The sequence below is a fragment of the Ciona robusta genome, chromosome 12, assembly GCF_009617815.1.
Source record: "Ciona robusta chromosome 12, ASM961781v2".
Taxonomy (NCBI): domain Eukaryota; kingdom Metazoa; phylum Chordata; class Ascidiacea; order Phlebobranchia; family Cionidae; genus Ciona; species Ciona robusta.
Window position 1 is genome coordinate 6,687,414 of NC_143246.1, and position 18,762 is coordinate 6,706,175.

At 34.8% G+C, this 18,762-nt stretch overlaps 3 protein-coding genes across 4 annotated transcripts; 2 read left to right on the forward strand and 1 right to left on the reverse strand.

Annotated features, from left to right (window-relative positions):
* Positions 1-620: 620 nt before the first annotated feature.
* Positions 621-11,006, reverse strand: LOC149727295 (uncharacterized). Of its 2 annotated transcripts, none has more exons than XM_089890210.1 (17): positions 10,851-11,006; positions 10,530-10,639; positions 10,027-10,184; positions 9,628-9,721; positions 9,087-9,192; positions 8,253-8,355; positions 6,545-6,726; positions 6,126-6,257; positions 5,728-5,827; positions 3,962-5,460; positions 3,629-3,745; positions 2,896-2,975; positions 2,498-2,686; positions 2,199-2,301; positions 1,661-1,883; positions 1,232-1,362; positions 621-799 (listed from the first exon to the last, which is right to left on the reverse strand). In XM_089890210.1, exons 1-17 carry the CDS (start codon positions 10,887-10,889, stop codon positions 686-688), a joined length of 3,480 nt encoding a protein of 1,159 aa, XP_089746336.1. In that variant the 5' UTR covers positions 10,890-11,006; the 3' UTR covers positions 621-685. The 2 variants fall into 2 exon arrangements, with proteins under 2 accessions (XP_089746336.1, XP_089746337.1); XM_089890211.1 differs by having other exon boundaries at positions 1,206-1,362.
* A 795-nt stretch (positions 11,007-11,801) lies between these two features.
* LOC149727296 (uncharacterized) lies at positions 11,802-12,964 on the forward strand. Its single transcript, XM_089890241.1, has 2 exons — positions 11,802-11,932; positions 12,247-12,964. The coding sequence occupies exon 2, from the start codon at positions 12,262-12,264 to the stop codon at positions 12,700-12,702; it is 441 nt and encodes a 146-aa protein (XP_089746367.1). The 5' UTR covers positions 11,802-11,932; positions 12,247-12,261; the 3' UTR covers positions 12,703-12,964.
* Positions 12,939-18,120, forward strand: LOC149727297 (coiled-coil domain-containing protein 181-like). The gene is made up of 8 exons (XM_089890218.1): positions 12,939-13,077; positions 13,388-13,448; positions 13,736-13,884; positions 15,669-15,817; positions 16,217-16,568; positions 16,748-16,975; positions 17,293-17,414; positions 17,776-18,120. The coding sequence occupies exons 1-8, from the start codon at positions 13,003-13,005 to the stop codon at positions 17,978-17,980; spliced, it is 1,341 nt and encodes a 446-aa protein (XP_089746344.1). The 5' UTR covers positions 12,939-13,002; the 3' UTR covers positions 17,981-18,120.
* Positions 18,121-18,762: the final 642 nt, after the last annotated feature.

Consider the following 18,762-nt stretch of genomic DNA (forward strand, 5'->3'; position numbering starts at 1 on the left):
ACATGCAATTTATTCTAGAAAAATATTCTTAATTTCACAATAAATATGAAGAAAGCACAGTATGATTTAACACTAATGCTATTACATACCACACAGAGTAACATCACTTCCAACAAAAGTATCCAAACTTTAACACCACAGTTACAACGTGCATAGTATTTAAATTGAGTTTCAGTTTAAATATTTTAGCTTATGACATCACAGTGTTGAATGTTTGGTTTCCAAGCAACCAAACATTTTCCAAGTCGAGTAAAAGGGTACAAATCAATCATACATGTCAGTAACAGTTAATACGCAAATTACATTTCTTTTAAATTATCTCACAGGTCTTTCCATACTTAGTAATAAACTAAGTAACAACCCACATACACATGTTAATTAGAGACCATTTTTTAACATTTTTAGCCAGAGCTTTTTAGCCAGAGCCGAACCTAGATTTTAAAAGCAAAAAGCAATAAATTGAATTGAATTGTTAACTGAATTAACATATAATTCAAAAAGTTCTTATTAGAAATCTTACCCTGTTTTAGGCTTGATTATAAGTTTAAACACACAACAGATATTTAAAATATTGATTGAAACATAATGAGGTTATTTTTACAACAGCTTGAACTACGAAATATTATTTCTACACTTTATTAGAATTTGCATAAGTTATGATGTAACAATGTTTATTATGACATCATTAATATCTTGGACGGCCACGTTGGTACCGAACATCAGCGGACACGCTCCGATAATTATGCTTGTATGATGTCATAGGACGGTCATGCATGGATGAATCTGCTGCATATAACATCTGGAAAGAAAAAAGAAATTAAAGGAGAGAATTGGATAAAAGGAAAAGTGAGAGAAATAAGAGAAAAAGGTTGTATAAAGTTCAAGGTTGCACATGTTATGTAGGAAAACAATTGAACAATATTGCATAAAACAAACTGAAGGTAGAGTGTCTGTATGATGATTGAATAAATGTAACTTATTTACCTCCCATGGTAGGGCAACGTCAGTCGTTATAACAGAGGTGTTCTTTTTCATAAACTTTGTGCCTGCTTATGAGTTCTCATATATATATAACTTATTTATCCTTACATGGCCGGACAACGACAGACGTTATAAAACGCCCCACGGGTGTTAAGTTTCATACACCTTGGGCCCACTTTCCAGTTACAGCGCATGTAAATGGCAAATGTCCATCCATGAATTACCTGATCATACAAAATGTTTCACTTACATTTTGCTGGTTAAAGAAAGTAACATTTGGATTGTTTGTAACGGTTGCTTCAACTTCCTTTAAACGAGTGTTTAACTTTTCCAGTGATGCCAGCAACCTTTGTTCTTCCATTGATAAAGTAGATGGCAACACTGAAAGGAAATTGTAAATTATTAATATGGTTTTTTGTTGCAATAGTAAAAGGAAAATAAAACTTTTTATGGGCTCAAAAAGCAGAATAAGTATACATATTTTTAATTTTTAAATATTTAAAAGCTAAAACAAACTATGCAACAGAATGCCACTTTCTAAAGGAATAAAACCAAAGCCATCATATTATTCTAATAATTTTGTGGGTTAATGTTGAAAATTTATCACAATTTTAGTGTATTTGCAGTGTAGCCCATGCTTGACATAAAGCCGATAGATATTACAGGGTGTCTCATTCACCTTGTCGTCCTAACTTTTGAGCTTCCTTTGTTTTCCTCTGCAGCGAATCCATGGCTTGAAGGATTTGGTCCTCGGACATATTTTGTTCGGCCAAAGTTTCAGCCAATAGGAACGAAGCGGTGCTGTCGGCTACGTGCTCTGCAGCTCCCCCGGTGGATGAAGGTGAGTTGAGAGGAAGTTGGAGACTTTGTTTTGGGATCGGACAATTCAATAGGTTCTTCATCTATAAAGTTAACAGTAAAACATACGTTTAGAGTTATTTATGTACATTGGCCATACATGTTAAAACAAGAAGACAATCGCATGCTTGCCCCCTCTAAGCTTATAATCTATGTTTGTTTATTACTTCAAACAAAAAATTGTTAGTTCTAAATTAAACACAAAATATAAAAATCCCTCCAAAATAATCCCCCAGAAAGTAACATAACTCATAAGCGGGCTTGAGGTGTATGAAACACAACACCCATGTTATACAAATGACATTGCCCCACCACCCAAGGATAAATAATTGCATTCATTTATTTAAGATCTAACTTACCATATCCGGTTTCATTCCATTGGATATGTAATGCTTCTGCTTACGTTGTTGAAGTAATGCTTGTCTTCTCATGAATGGTGGATACATCTCACTGGGTTTTGACCTGAGGGTGTTTATATAAGATTATATATTGAAGTACTTAAAAGAGCATTTATAGCTTACGCCCACAGTCGAGTTGCTGAAGCTTTTACAGTGTGTGGATAAGCAGACTTTAATTTTTTATAATTCAACTATAACTGAATCAAAACAACCCACAATTACATCACAATAACAACATTGTCAAACATTACGGAACTCACATTTGTTTTGATGACAAGACAATGGCAGAACTCGGTCGTATCAACCTTCTGCCACGAGGCCGATTGTTCTGCGTGATAAAGTTATCGCGAGCCAATAAACCGCCGTCAATCTGTACGATACTCGCTTGTTGTTGAACGCTAGGTGTCGCTGACCACCCGTTACGACGAGCTGATTGTGTTCCGTTGATTCTACAATATATTGTCTTGTTATATATGATCAGTAATTATATTTCGAAGTATTGGACTGAACATTCTGTTTTGTTTTGACTATCACTTTTTTTTATGTATGCTGTTTAATAAAGTTGAATGAGAGTTTCATATTCTGCAAATAAGGGTTGTTATATATGACAACTCAAACATTCTATTTCTATATATGGGTTACAGTTTAGGGTAACTACCTTGAAGAATCGCTTGCCGATTTGCGAAGAACTCCATTGTGCCCTCGTGTGTTGGGTCGCTGTGCAAGACAAGTTCGAACCTAAAGTAAAATAAATAGGTTTGATGCCAGCTTAGTCAGTTTCGTGCTGCAAAATATGTTACAGACAAAAGTCCAGCAAACTGTATAATGTAAAAGATACATATTTCGCCTAAATGTCATTGTCAGTCTATTATTCAACTTCCATCTGTATTAATAGTTGGTATTGCTGTTGTTTATAAGATGAATGTTGTTTATACTTATGTTATTTATATTATTAGTAAATAATGCATGCATATATTTGGTCAGATTACATTTTTATTTTTGCAAACACTCGATATTTTGCAAACATATTCCCGGCGCCGTGGTGTAGTGGTTAGCGCGCCTGCCTGTAACCCAGAGGTAATGGGTACAAGGCTCGACACTGCTACCATTGTGGACGTATGTGTCCTTGGGCAAGACACTTAACGGCAATTGCTCCAACCCAGTGGTCACTAATGGGTTGTCTAAATTATCAGCCATACATAAAAAAAAATAATAATAATTACCCACAAAGTAACATACATGGTAACTCGTAAGCTGGCACGAGGTGTTAACCCGTGTAATAACGATTGTCGTTTTCTGGCCACGCGAGGATAAAGTAAGTTACATTCATTCATTCATTCATACAAGTAACCAGGCACGCATGTAAAATACAACAAGTACACATAACCCACTTTGTCCCACAACCAGTTGATCTCTTGGTCCGTTGGTGTTCTGTTTAACTGGGGTGACTTTTCAGGAGATTCGAGTTTAGTTTGTGTGAAGTCTGTACTCATCATATGTATTGTGACCTGCATAGATATCTAATATTAACTTCATATTATTTTTCTAATTATTAATACCATTCTTTTCTAAATGGGTGAGGCTCTTAAAGATCAAGGATTTAGGCAAGATTTGGCCCATTACCCTATTAATTAATATCATATTATATATATATTAATTAATACCATCCTATTCTAATCCTTATCACAAAAGTTTTACACAAGTTTCCTCCCAACCCCTTATACCTGGTTTCCATTCTTTACAACATAATTTCCTCCTGGGCTCCTCGAGCACTCCGGGCTCTCCGCGCTCCCTGATGACTTCAGTGTATCCATAGTAACTGTGTCCTCCTTGTTGGCCCAAGCTACTCGCTGTCGCGACTTCTCCGCCGCCCCCCTCACTACTGTGGTGGGGCTCCCTCCTCCATTGTTAGGTATGGAGTAGTTGATTGTTGAAGCCATTGAAAGATGCTTCTTCTTTGTAGTTGGAGGATGCGGTTCCATAGGAATCACTACTTCCTTTGCAGGTTTAAGTTTCCTTCCCTTCCCTGCTCCCTTCTTTCCTTTCGCCGGCTGTTTTGACTTTGGAGGCGAGGTTGGTTTTTTCGGTTTCTTTGTAACAGGTTTGGGTGTAGGGATAGTAGTAGTTGCAGGAACTTGTGGTTTCTGTGGTATAATTGCTCCTGATTCAGCTATAGTGACAGATGTTCCATCATTATACTGAACCTCATGCCACCTCACTGATTTCCCTTTTACTTCGGGCACCTTTTTCACCTCAAAACTGTCTTTTACTTCAACCCCGTTAAGTTTTGCTCGCACCGTGGATCGTGGTCGGGTCACAGGCATATGGGTCATGTGATCAACCCAGTGTTGCCGTGCCAACGCAGCTGCCGTGTGGTAGGTTGGGTAGATGGAGGAATTAGGTCGCGAAGTTTTTTCGTATTTTGAAACTTTTCTCAAGATTCCTTTCACATGTTTAGGGTTTGTTGTTGACTTTGATTCCGTCAAAGTTTCCGCTTCTTTTATGTCAACTTCAGGTGAAAAAGTCACGTTTTGCTGCTGGCTTGGTGCCGGTAATGGTTCAGAGTCAGTTAGAACAGATGACACTAGGGTTTTTGTAACATTAGTAGGTGATGACACTGGAGTTGAGGTGTGTATGGCTTGCCTTGCGAGGAGAACAACAGATCGCGAGGTGGATAAATCTACAGCGGGTTTGCTCCAAGCTTCATTATACATTGCACTGATGGGTGTGGCCGTTGTTTTAGCCGAACTAACCCACAGTTCATTCTCCTTCTTCCCGGCATCACCGGTACTTTGTGGGTGCTTGGTTTCATTCACAGTTTCTTGTTTCTCAGCGTTTTCGATCCGTGTTCGTTGGACAGCAGACACGGGCCGAGCTGCCGTGGCTTTGGGTGGCTCTGCTGCCCCCGAGTGAGAGGAACTATGTACGGTTGCGCTCCACGGCCTGAATGATTTGACATAATAACTCGGTGGTGCGCGAACTGCTGTTTGTGCTGAGTAACCAAACTGGTTTGATGATTCAGCATTTTCAAACAAGTTTACATCGACACGGTTGTTGGTATGACCAGTAGGTGGAGCTGAGTGGGCACGACTTGAACCAAATTTACTTTCTGTCCGATTTTCCTCCACAGAATAATATTTCTTCTGGAAGGAGGTCATGTGACCAAATGCTGGGGAAGTCCCTGAACTGCTACTCCCATGCAATGACTCCTGGTCGTCTAATACTGAAACACAAAAATCAGTTCTACATAAAAAAAGGCAAAATGTATTTCTGTGGCAATGATCTGTTTTACTCATCTTAAAATGCAAAAAAATAATTTGGCAGGCAGAGTCTATGTTTAATTGTGACAACAGCCTGTTTTTGTGTAACTTTGTGGTTGATCTGTAAGGCTAACAATTTAGACAACTAATTAGTGACCACTGGGTTGAAGCAGTATACATTTATGAACTCGTGATGAAATGAAAATGCCAATATTTGTAAAATATCATACCTTGATCATGTTGTGTTTCATCCTTATATTGAGTTGCGTTATAATATTCTCCATTATTTGTGTTGTATGTTGCGTGTGTACTTGGTCCATAGTCCAACACCTAGGGGGTCGTAAAGGAGGAAAGGGATAATGAAACATAATAGTTAATGCTTACAGGAATGTATTAAATGCAAATTGAAATGATTTTATAAAAAATGATGTCTTAGCATCATGTATATGATGTTAACTAGTTAGGTGGAAAAAGGTGTATGAAACAAAACATCTGTGTTATACCGACTGTCGTTTTACAGTCACACAAGGATAGATCAAGTTACGTTGACTCATTTCTTTTACTTGTTTAAACTCTGACGTTAATAAACACATGATTAATGCAAAACTACTCTTATATTGTTTCTTACATTGGATTTGGTTCGTTGTATTTCTCCCCCATTATCTACGACATCATCATTGATGACATCATCAGCTTCTTCAATCGTTAAGTTCTGATCAGATGGTTTCGCTTTCACAAAGGAAGGAGATTCATATTTACCCTAAAGAAGAAAGCCTATTGTTGGTTCTAGATTGTTTCTATATTTATCGTTTCTATTCAACAGTGCCCATTATTAAACACTTTGATGTTAAATTCATATCCACGCTTTTTACATTGGTCATGAACCAAGTGCACAATATTACAAACCATCGGTATAGTTATAAATTATACGGCCAATATACCTTAATGTAAATTACGTGCACACTGCTTTTTACATTGGTTATGATTAAATGGCAAATATTACATACCTTTGCTATATTTATAAACCATGTGGGCAAAATTACCAACCTTTGAATATCCCTGGTTATTCACAAACAATCTTGACAAAGTGTCGGCCAAGTTATTAAACTGGGGTTGTGATTTATATTGTGGTTGTGCTGTGTAGTAAGGTTCGTATGCTCTTCCTGACATTATGTCTATGTTGGAGTGAGTGTAGGGGGCTCTGTAGGGTTGTGTGTACGCAGGGTGGTCTGTAATAACATTAAAAATATTTAAAAAAGTTTAAATAAAAAAAAAAACTTATTTTCTTATGACATATTAGCAAAGATCATATTATAAAAATCTGAAACAAAATGGCAGCCCTTATTAAAAATATTATAAAAATAAAAATCCGAAAACTTATTAAAAATTATAATAAAAAAAAAATCCCCAGCAAAATGACAGTCTTTAAAGTATGGTAATAGAAACATATGGGAAACAGGATCAGCTAAAATCGACATTTTTCCCATACAATTTTGACTGTTGGACCCTATCATAAAGGTGGCATCAACATTGTTATTATCCACAAACAATAAAGACATACAAAGAAGTTAGATGCTTAGAAATGTCAAGTCAAAATAAAATAACATCAGACAAAACAGTAGCGAACAAAAGTCTATATATTTTGGTTTGTGTTCCTAAACCCACAAAAACAAAATGTTGAATAAACTGCTAAGAATACAAGTGACCTAAACTACTTTAACCACAACCGTAACACCTGCGTATTAGCTTTAGAATTACCACAGTTAACCAAGTTAACCACAAGATCAAATAAACCATAACAAGAACATGTGGTATTATTAAATAAACAAATGCATTTTTTTAAAAACATAAAAACATTTGAACTTTGCTATATACTTTGGCATTTAAAAGTATTATAAAAAGTTACTAAATTGTATAAAACAGAACAGCCGTGGTATAACAACCGTCGTTTTCTAGCCACAAAAGAATAAAAAAGGTATATTCAATCTTCTTGCAATTAAAAGGTTGCCAACCCCTTAGTTTAAACAGCACTTAACAAATTTCATTAATATTTAGTTCAATAGTTTAAAACATGGTAATAATTGTAAATAACAATGTAAGAAGTTAATATTCAACGTGTGAGGTAAATTATTACAGTTTATGACTCTTATAACGGTGTATGCATTATACCACACGTGTGACCTGTTAAGTGCTTTATCATAAAATATACTACTTGACTTATACATGCGTTTGTTCATTAACAACACAGCCATCTATTTTATGAATTATTTGCTACATATAAAGTTTTACTGCTTAATAACACTAAATGTGTCAATTAAGTTAAAGGTAGCACACACGCATGAATGTAACTTATTTATTCTAGCAGCAATGAGTCATGAATCGGTAACCTCCATGCTTAATGCAGATTTGCAAACCACTGTGCTGGTACAATGTGAGAACTTGGTGAACAACATGCACTACAACATGCTATGAACTATGTGGTGATTGAATAAATGTAACTTATTTATCGTCGCGTGGCCGGAAAACGACAGTTGTTATAACATGGGTGTTAATACACCTTGTGCTCGCTTATGAGTTACCAAGTATGTTACTTTGTCGTAACTCATGAGAAAACTTTTCATAATACATAATATATACACATTATACTATTCACATCCATAGCATATCATAATACATAGCTTATTATGTGCACATTACAAGTTATAACATATCACACACCATCGTACTACATACAACTTGTAACCCTCGCACTTACACTGCATAGGTTGGTCATCTAAACTATCGGTATCACTAACATCAAGGTTGGGTTGGGCAGACGGTGTGAGGATGTTGTCACGTTGCAATTCTTCCTGGAACTCCTGGGTTCAAACAATATGTTAAACGGGGGCAGGATTCAATCTGAATGAATGAATGAATGTAACTTACTTCATCATCGCGCGGCCCGAAAAGGACAATTGTTATAACAGGTGTGTTCATACACCTCGTGCCAGCTTAGGAGTTATCATGTATGTTACTTTGTGGGTGATATGGTTACATCTAATACTTGAAAGGAGCCAGGTGATAATTAGAGGAATAAGTCTCACTTATTTATCTTTATGTGGAATAGCATTGACAGTTCTTATAACACAGATATTCTGTTACAACTTTGTGCCTGCTTGTTAGAAAGCTTAGGTGATTTTTTTATGTATAAGTGACAAAACCCATAAGTGATGACTGGATGAGCGGAATTACAGTGTGTCTTGCCCAAGGACACTTATGCAGAAAAACAGATTAAATTAAAGCCCAACATGCTCTTTCAGGCTTCTCAATGCACCATAATCATATAGGGTAGCTTAGTCTGGATATTATATTCATTCTTGGTCTTAAAGCTAAAAGATTACTTTTAAACCAGTAATTTTTTTATACCAGAAAAGCCGTTAAAATATTATTTACATTATGCCTGGTAGCAGAAATAACATAACAACTAGTGCTGTTAGGAATACAAAAAAAAGGGAATTAAGTTGGCAAAAACAGTAAAAGATATCTGACATTAGATATTTTACTTGTTATTATATCATCCATATATACATCTGGTGTGTTTAGTATTCACCTTTACTGTTTGTTGTTTATGTTGATCGATTAATTTCTTCTGTTGCTCTTCCAACTCAGACTCAAACATTTGTTTTCCTTGATTCAATAATTCCCTCGATGTTTCACTGAAATATATTTGCACATATTTCAATAAAGATAAAATATTAAACTTATATACATTACATCACCAATTAAGTTGCTATATAAGTAAGATGTTGACAAAAGGACCCTTAACAATAGGTATGCTACTTAACAGAGACAAACAATCAACCACAACCACTTAAAAAATATGTGTGGTAAGTTGTATGTCTGGTACTCTGGTGTGTTAAAGTACCAACATATATGTGATGATGATGTACACCATATACCCTACATAAGTGATGAAAACCTATTTCGTGTTCTTAAGACACTTCACATACAGAAACAATAGTTGAAAGTTCATATCATGAGTTCAGTACTATCCAACATTTAAAGATTACAAAGTATTTTTGTGATGATGACCAAATTCCATTTTTCCACATTTTTTTCACACATCCTATGTAGTCGTTAAGTAAACTAACCCAGTGTTTCCCAACATTTGGTCGTAAAATATTTCAGTGCTTCCACTTCTAAGTTGATGCAGCACACTGTCAAGTGATGGGATGCCTTTGCCGCCTGTGTAATATATTGGACGTTCACATACACAATTCAAAATGTAAGTATTGACCCTCCTGCAGCATGGACTGCTAATTATCTCTTTAAAACAAAAGTGAAGATCATATTATTTGAGCAACGAAAAAAGGCCTACTATTCACGGGGCCTTGATTAGAGTAAGTAAATAAAATCATCCCACTATAAAGGTAAATTGAACAGAACATCAAAATGTTGGTTAGCATTATAACACATTACCAGGGAAGCATCATTGGACTTACAATATCTCTCAATATATCAATATGCCTCAACCACACCACATTGCATACCATGAGTGAATTTGGATCTCTTATCGTGTTTTATCCCAAGATGTGATCTCTGATATCTTTCAGTTGCTTCAGTTTGCCGCTGACGTCGTTTAGAGAGTTCAAGACTTCTCTTCCTTGCTTCTCTCTCTTCTGCTAACTTCTTCCTCTCTTCTAGTGCTCTGGGAGGGAAAATGACTTAGTTGTTTCATTCTATACTAATATTCGAATCTGTAATGTTTTAGATGGCAACAGTTTCATATTCTATGTGGGTGACGTCCTTGTCAGGAACCTGGGTTTTAGGCCAGATTTGATTTTGAGTTCATTACCCCAACACTCCATTACCCCAACACAGTAACCTATAATAGGTGTTTGTGTAACTGTGGCAAAAGTAACAAATTATAAAACATAAAGTGGAATAATATAACTCATATATAATAGAACATGCTTTTTTATCATGAGTGTTAAAAAAATAAACTTTTATAAAATAAATAAATTCGACTAAAAATAATTCAAACATCATTTACTTTCTTCTCCTGTTTGTTTCTTGAGATAACTTTTTTGCTTTTTCTCGATCTATCTTTCGTTTCTCCAAATCTTCATCAGTGATGACCAATGAATAAGTTTCGTTGCCAACCTGTAAAGAAAAGACTTTAGTTTAGAAAAATGCAAACACAAAAATCTATGTTCTGTTTCTTCTGCTACCAGGCATAATATAAATAATCTTTAATCAGCTCACCTGGTATAAAATACAAAGTGTATTTCAGAAGTTTCATGAAGAGTAAATCATATTTAAAACTAATTTTATAATTTAATTCACACCCAACTTATATAAAACTTTAACTTACACGAACTCCATAAGTTTGTCCAGGGTTACCAATCGTCATGTTGGGATATATAGTTCAACTTGATGTTTTAATGATGGATTCTATTCCGTCTATGGTGAATAATCTTTATCATCCTATGAACATCATGTATAGCATCTGAAAATGTTGAAAAGTATTAAAATATAATATTATCTATGGTATTGTGCTTAACAGAGAATAATAGTGTCTTGTTAGTCGACTGGGTTATATATTATAAATATAATTCGAGCCTAAAACTGATTTATACTGCCCTAAAGTATTGTACAAATGATAACAACATCAATTAACAAAAAAAGGAAAATGGCCTAATACCTCTTTACTACTTAAGACTTCATTTGAAATGAATGAATTATTAAATATGATCTGAGTATAACTTTACACAGTCGGGTCTTTCAGTCTTTTGTTGCAAAAGTAAGGACAATGAAATATTACGACGTTCGTATTGAATTACTTGTGCTATTTTTAGACATTTAGACATCATACAAAAGATATAAATCTAACTCAAACACGGCGTTATGACTCGCATACTATATCCACACTAGATCTAGCGGTTTAATTTATAATTTGAACTTGGTAAATCAGCGAGAGAAAAAACGAAAAAGAAACGCTTTGTTAGCAACCGAGCCAACACAGCGTTGCTATGTTATTTAGCGTCATCTAGCGGACAGGTGTTCGAGTCAAAAATATAATTTTTTTAATACGATTAATTTATAGGTACTGATTGTAGTAACATGAATAAAAAATACTTTTAAGCGTTAATTTATAGTACATTCTCAGAATTTAGAGTTTAGTAAAGCGAAGCATACCTCGTTAAAAACTATATATATTATTTATATTGTATTAAAACATTTTTTAGATAAAAACTACACTGAAAAGACCCACAAATTGAAAAAAGTGCAAACATAAACGCACGAATCGTTGTAAATTAAATCTTTATCTCCGTTGTTAAGATAGAAACCACTCAAGCGTGTCTAAGTAACGCGGGCTAAGAAAACAGAGAAATTTTATTAGGTTTTTGGGTTTTGTTGGATATTAAAGGTGTTTTATTTGTTTGATGGTCAATTGTAAGTAACGTTTAATATTTCCTGATTCAAATCTAAGATGTATTAATCAGTTTTAACGCCTGAGTAATAAAAATAATGGCTTAAATTTGTCATTTTAGTTTTATGGTAAAAATAAATCCCCCAAAAATAGCAGAATTAAAAGCTACACATGAATATTTGATATAACCAAGGCACGAGTAGCATCATACAATTACTGTGCGTAATCTAAAGTAATTGAGGTTAAAACAAATAGGTAATATTTGACTTTAATATGCTTGTATATAGTGTTTAACTTTGTCCTTATTTTGATTTATGTGCGTTAATTATAAAAATAGTTGTTTGCATCGAAAATGGGTCAAAAGTCGAAAGAAAAGAAAGACGGAGAAGAAGAAGTACCAGCAACACCTAGTGGGGAGTTTGTGTTTCCGAACAAAGATCGTTATAAAGGAGAATTTCAGGTTAATGAGGAAGGAACCATTGTACGACACGGGGTGGGAACCCACACCACGGTCGGTGGCATCGTGTTCTCTGGCACTTGGAGCCACGACAAGCTGAATGGCAACGGTCGCGTGGAGTTTCCAAGTGGTGCGAAATACGAAGGGGAAATGAGAGACAGCAAGTATGATGGGATGGGGGCTTATACATGGCCTAATGGTTGTGTGTATAAGGGTGAGTTCGTGGAAAGCAAGTTGCAGGGAAACGGGGTTTTCAACGACCACCACGGACAACCTTGGGTTGGAGAGTTCCGATATAAAGCAGCTCCTGGGTTGAAATTTCAATTAAATATGTGAATGTTTGTTGCTGTAATGTTTTTTATGTGCAGTCGTTTAAATTGTCTTATTCGATTAAAAGTAATCAGTTGTGCTCTGGTGTTTATTTAAAATAACATCTATTGGTTAATTGTGTTTGTATTCATTCATTTATGTTATATCAATAATTTTCGATATGTTGCAAAATGCTTTTGAAATTCCATTGTTAAAATACTTTCCCTTCTTCTTCCCCACAACTTTGTTCATATAAGATTTCTATGCCTTACTTGTTACTTTTTGTAGAGTTAGTATTTTATCTGCTGCTGGTTATCTTATTTTATAATGGAGGAAAGTCATGAAAAAGATTGGGAGAAGGATCTTGGTTGGCTGCTCAAAGATTCCGACAAGACAGAGAAAGTAATTGAAATGTTTCTGAATTGATATTTTCCATATATATGTGCCGTTAAACCAGCTAGTACAACCTTATCTGTTTCTAAGTTGTAATCATATGTGTCTGTAAACAAATAATGCATGTTTAAGTACCAACACTTTAGATACAAACTTGGCCGTTTAAAAGATTTGGCCAACACAAAAAATGTAATTGCAAACGTAATCTATATGTAGGTCTGTCCAATGGCATTTATTTGTTTTAAACTCTTAACACCACATATATATTAACTTGACTTTTTAAACATAAACATCTCGTCTGTTCATATTTCATCAACAGAATGATGAAAATGAGAAAGAAAACCAGAAAGAATTTGAAAAGAGAGAAAATACATCAGATGGTTCGTGTTATAACATATATTATAACTTTATAACAATTAGGATTTACGTAATATACAACAAGTTATATACCTAGAAATCTCCCGGGAAAATTATATTGTATAACTATTTGTTGAAGACAACCTTATAATATTGTAGCATTAAAAATGCCACCTTTGTAATTTAAGAAGTAATATAAAAACATAACCTACTTGTGATGTCATAAACTGTAATGTCATCCAGTGTGATGTCATTAATTGTGATGTCATCACGCAAGGTATAATCCATGTCATTGATTATGACATCACAGGGGAAGAGCGAACATCGGACGCTCCAACCACGGACGACGATGATGATGATGGTTTAACACTAGAGGGCAGAAGAGAGTTGGAGGAAAATACTTTGCGTAACGATGCAGATGAAGGGGAAGAATATAATGTGTTGGAACGACTAGAAAAGGTGGGTCAGCTAATTAATTAACCAGGAATGGACAAATTGGATTATGGTTTAGTTATCAGTTTAGTATTTAGTTTAGAACCCCTGTTTTAACAGAAATGTTTCTTTTTTAAAGAAGTCACAGAGTTGGTGCGCATTTTTTCCCCCAAACCCTAAAAACATCTGTAGGTGGGAAAGTATGGTTTAGTCAATTCATTTACCAGGGTAGCAATTGGATTTTATTTGGGGTGAAATATATTTATTCCTTTCCCAGCCACAGATGTAAAGAGTGCATATGTTTTTGCCTGTGGCATGCGGATATGCTTTTACTGTTCCAATGTTAACTACTTGGTTTTTTAACGTTTTAAATATATAATACTTTATTAGAACTTAGGGCAAAATAACCAATTCTGTTAAAAATTGCAACACAACCTGTATAAAATGTAAATTAGGTTTAACATTGTAAAACACGTTTGTGCAATTAGGCCATAAAGGCTTGTTATATATCGTAGGAAGTAGAACTATACAGTAATTCCTATACAAACACAATACAAGCCATAATTATATATATTGAGTGCGTTGTACAAATAGGATCTTGTTTCTTTTATGTTCCGAGTTACTTATTAACAACAATACAAATTGTGGATCCATTGAAACAGATGTCGCATGTATGGTTGAAACAATAAATTATTCATGGCCGACATTTACAAACATAATGTTGAGCATAGTGGTTCGAAGTGGCTTGAAATGAATGGGCTTTGTTTAACATAACCTTTAAGTATATGGATTTAAAGATTCATGAAAACAACGTTTGCAAAGTGTTTTCAGACAACATGTTGTGTTATTGCCATAGTATTTTTCACACCTATAACACACATGCCACACTGCAGTCTTAGCATATAAGCTATCATTTAAACTTAAAGTTATATAAATTAACTTAAATTCTATTTATCTCTTTGGTTGTGGTAGCAAAGATTAAATATGTACATTTGTTTTGGTTCATTCTTTATTTAACTTAAGTGCTTGTGACAAATTATGACATGCATAACTAATAGTTTGTAAACAAAATCACTGGGGCAAGTTCTTTGCAAAAACGGTCTATATCAATGCAATATCAATTCTACCAACCAATTATCTACCTGTCAATCAAAACTACCAACGCTCCATTTTCCTTGAAAGTTTATTTGAAATTTGATCGTTTTTCTATTTGTTAATATCTATTGTTTTGTTGAGTATTGTGTGAACTTGCCCCATTGTTTTATTCCATTACCCCACAATGGGTGGCAGGATTGGGTTATTTATTTTTAAACCTCGAGCCAGACGAGTTTCATTGTTTCATCACAACCAGTATAGAATACGAAACAATGGAACAAACAATTGGTTGATTCTAACACAGAATCTGTCCTGACAACACATTTATTTGTCCACACTCAGTTAAGAGGTAGATAGCATAGTATTTTATTCTTCTGCTGTTCTTACTATTAAGCTTAGTTTAAATTAAAGTTGTCTCTTTTTGTATAAAACAGATAATTTTTTAAAATATCAACATTTTTATGATGCCTTGTTGCATGACAGATGATACTTGGTGTAATAAATCTAAAGTTTTATACAAAAGAAGAAAATTTATATATTGTTTCAATGTTATAAATGATATAATACAGTACAGTAAGATACTGCAATAAAAGCTGTTTAGTTGTTAGTTATATTATTTGTAATTTTTAGAACTTAAAATACAGGAAAACAGACTTACCTTCTTATTTTATGCAACATAGGTTTTGAAACAGTAGTTTTCACATTGGTTCATGCAGGCAAATGAAGCATTGAAGAACGACAGCATGGATGAGAGTGAATCTGAGCGAGAAAGAAGAGTCATCTTTAAACCGAAGTTGGTCGACTTTGAAGCTCCTCCTCAAGATTATTCGTCGTCATCATCTTCCTCTTCAGATGATGAAGCTGAGTGAGTTTGACAATTTTTTTTTATCTGGACTTAATTTGTTTTTTGTTTTTTTTAATTTTAAATAAAATGGTATATCAATAATTTTAAAGCCTTAAAGAGATCTTATTTGAGAAGCAGTTTAAGAACCACTGCGTTTAACTTTTTGATTATTTCTATAATGTTTTTAAATAAGTGACTCATAATATAGGAATAAATGTAACTTACTTTATCCTCGCGTGGCGAGGCAACAATAGTAATAATAACATGGGTGTTCTGTTCCATACATCTTGTGCCCGCCCAGGATACATATGCCCACAATGGTATTAGCGACATGCCTGGAACCCACAACCCCTAGATAAGAGACAGGGGTGCTTATCATTGTTGTGTCAGTCTATATTTCTGTTTATTATTAAAAAACAGAAAAGTAACGAAAACTATGGAAGACATGAGACTCACGCAGCAGGGAAATGAAACGGTGGAAATTAACGGACAAAAAATTAGAAAAGATGAAAAAGTTTTGATTGAAAGAGACGGAAAATTTGAACTTGTTGGTGCGAGCGAACTGAAAGCAATACTACCTCCTGTGAATGGGGGTCATCCTGATAACGTAGCAGTTGTCAACGGTAACCATTACAACCCCCTACCACCAGTGAAACCTCGGCCCAAATCAGCCCCAGTGAGAAGCAGCAAGACACATCCACCCACAAGTAATTATCGACCTTTCTCAGCGAACAACGCACCAACAACACCATCAAGCAATTATACTGCTAAGGTAAAGAAAATATGTATATATAAGGTAAAAATATACTAAATAAATGTATACAGAATAACACAAAAAATGTTTTGACGTTTTAAAACTAAGATTTATTCCTAGTATTTCTAGATGTTCTATTATAAAATTTTTCGACCCTTAGGAAAACAAATTCTTTTTTAATTTTTAACTATTCCTAGACGTTCTGTTACTCTCCGGAGTTGAAAGAGCTGATGAGGAAGAGAGCAGCTGCGAAAGCTGCGAGAGAAAGGGAAGAAGAAGCTCGGAGGAAAGCGGAGGAGGAGTCCGCTCGTCAGGAGGCCGAGTATGCTTGGAAGTGCTGGCTGGAGAGGAAGAATGAGCAGATTAAAGAGCAAAGGAAGAGAGAAAGACAAGTGGCGGAGAGGAGGAGGAAAGATAATGAGAAGGTTGGAGTGAATTATATGCCTAGAGTTAGAATATATGAATGCATGTTATAGCCACACTGAATTAATGAATAAAACTTATTTAGCTCTGCGTTACACGGCAACTACAGACGGTATAACACAGATGTTCTAAATATATCTTGGCTATTACAATATTTATGTATTTAAACCAAAATCTACTTTCTTAAACCAATCATTTTTATCCTGACAAATGTTACTGTTTGTTGTATGTAACACACTAGGTATTAATTTACTGTAAGATCCCATAAATAAATTCAATAGGAAATTAGGTGTTAACATCATCATTATATTATCCCCAGAATCCCAATGAAGCTGCCGAAGCTTACAGCACTTGGTTGAAAGACAAGAGAAAACAAACAAAGAAGGAAAGGATTGAAGTCCAACAACAGCAGATAGAGATTGACGAAGGATGGTATATTAGGTAAGATGCATATTCTAATGGGTGAGTTTATATAGCTTGTCAGGAGACAGAGGATTCAAACCAGGATTTACTCACATGGGAGGGGTTTGATGCTTGCACCCTAGGACGGTTACAATGTAAACCTGAAATAAAATCTTAAAAACCTTTTCCACCATACATAACATACTGTAAGTTTATACATTAGAAATAATCGTTTCAATACACAGTATCCCGCATGCGAATTCGCTTGCGAAGTTGTATGCAAACCCATTACCGAGCATGCGACAGCTAAATCCGGACAAAACAGACGAATTCCGGCTACTGTGTACAGCCACCTTAAACAAGTAAAATACAAAGTTTTTAACTAGCCATTCCTCTACAGAGAAAGAGCTGAGTGCAGGAAAGCGTTTCGTCAGTGGTTGCGCAAGAAGAACGAAGCTGCACGGCAAGCACAAATGCAAGATAAGTTGCTAAGACGACAATCACTTAAACAAGCACGTGAAGCACGGCGTGCACAGAAACTTCTCGAATCAATTCGTGAATCGCAACAAATGAAATACGTCGAATATTATGGATATCGGTTCTAGTTTTATTTATGCAAACTTTAACAACATTTGCACTACAACACAAAACACTCTATACAGATTAAAATTCACAAAAATCCCAACACAAAACACATGTAAAGAAATCCATTCAAACCTTATACACTTTCAATATAGTTCTAGCGTCGCTTGTACAAATTACATCTGACCATTGGTAACCAGATTGACTACTCTGACTGTAGTTAGTTAGTACTTTGTTTGTTTTATACAATATAATGCAAATGGTCTTTTTACAATTAAAAACTCGAGGTGTAACTGTTATCACAATTTCTCATCATGTTCATATCAAACACTATGTCACCCTTACACTCAATACACGATTACATAATGATAAAGGTATTTACAAATTCTTCATACCACATTTGCACTAATGAGTCTTAACCTTTAAACTCTGTGTTATTTCCCAAGCATTCGTCAAGCACCTCAATTTATTCGACAATATTAAAAGCTTGTATGAATGAATGAAAACATCCAAAACGATCGTTATAAACTGATTTAAACTATGATTAACATAAAACAAACTTTAGTGCATTAATTTAAACATTAGATCCTATTATCCAATGTTAAAGCCAATCTAAACAACAGCAGTTTTCAAAATCTTTCAATTATATTACAGCAACCCATATTTCAATACTACAAGCATATTGTAAAAATCTGTACAAATATCACCCCATACTTCACCATTACATTTTCACACCTACTTTCCTACTTCAATACAAACACAATCCTCTGTTCACTTTGTAATAGATTGTAATTAACTGTGTACA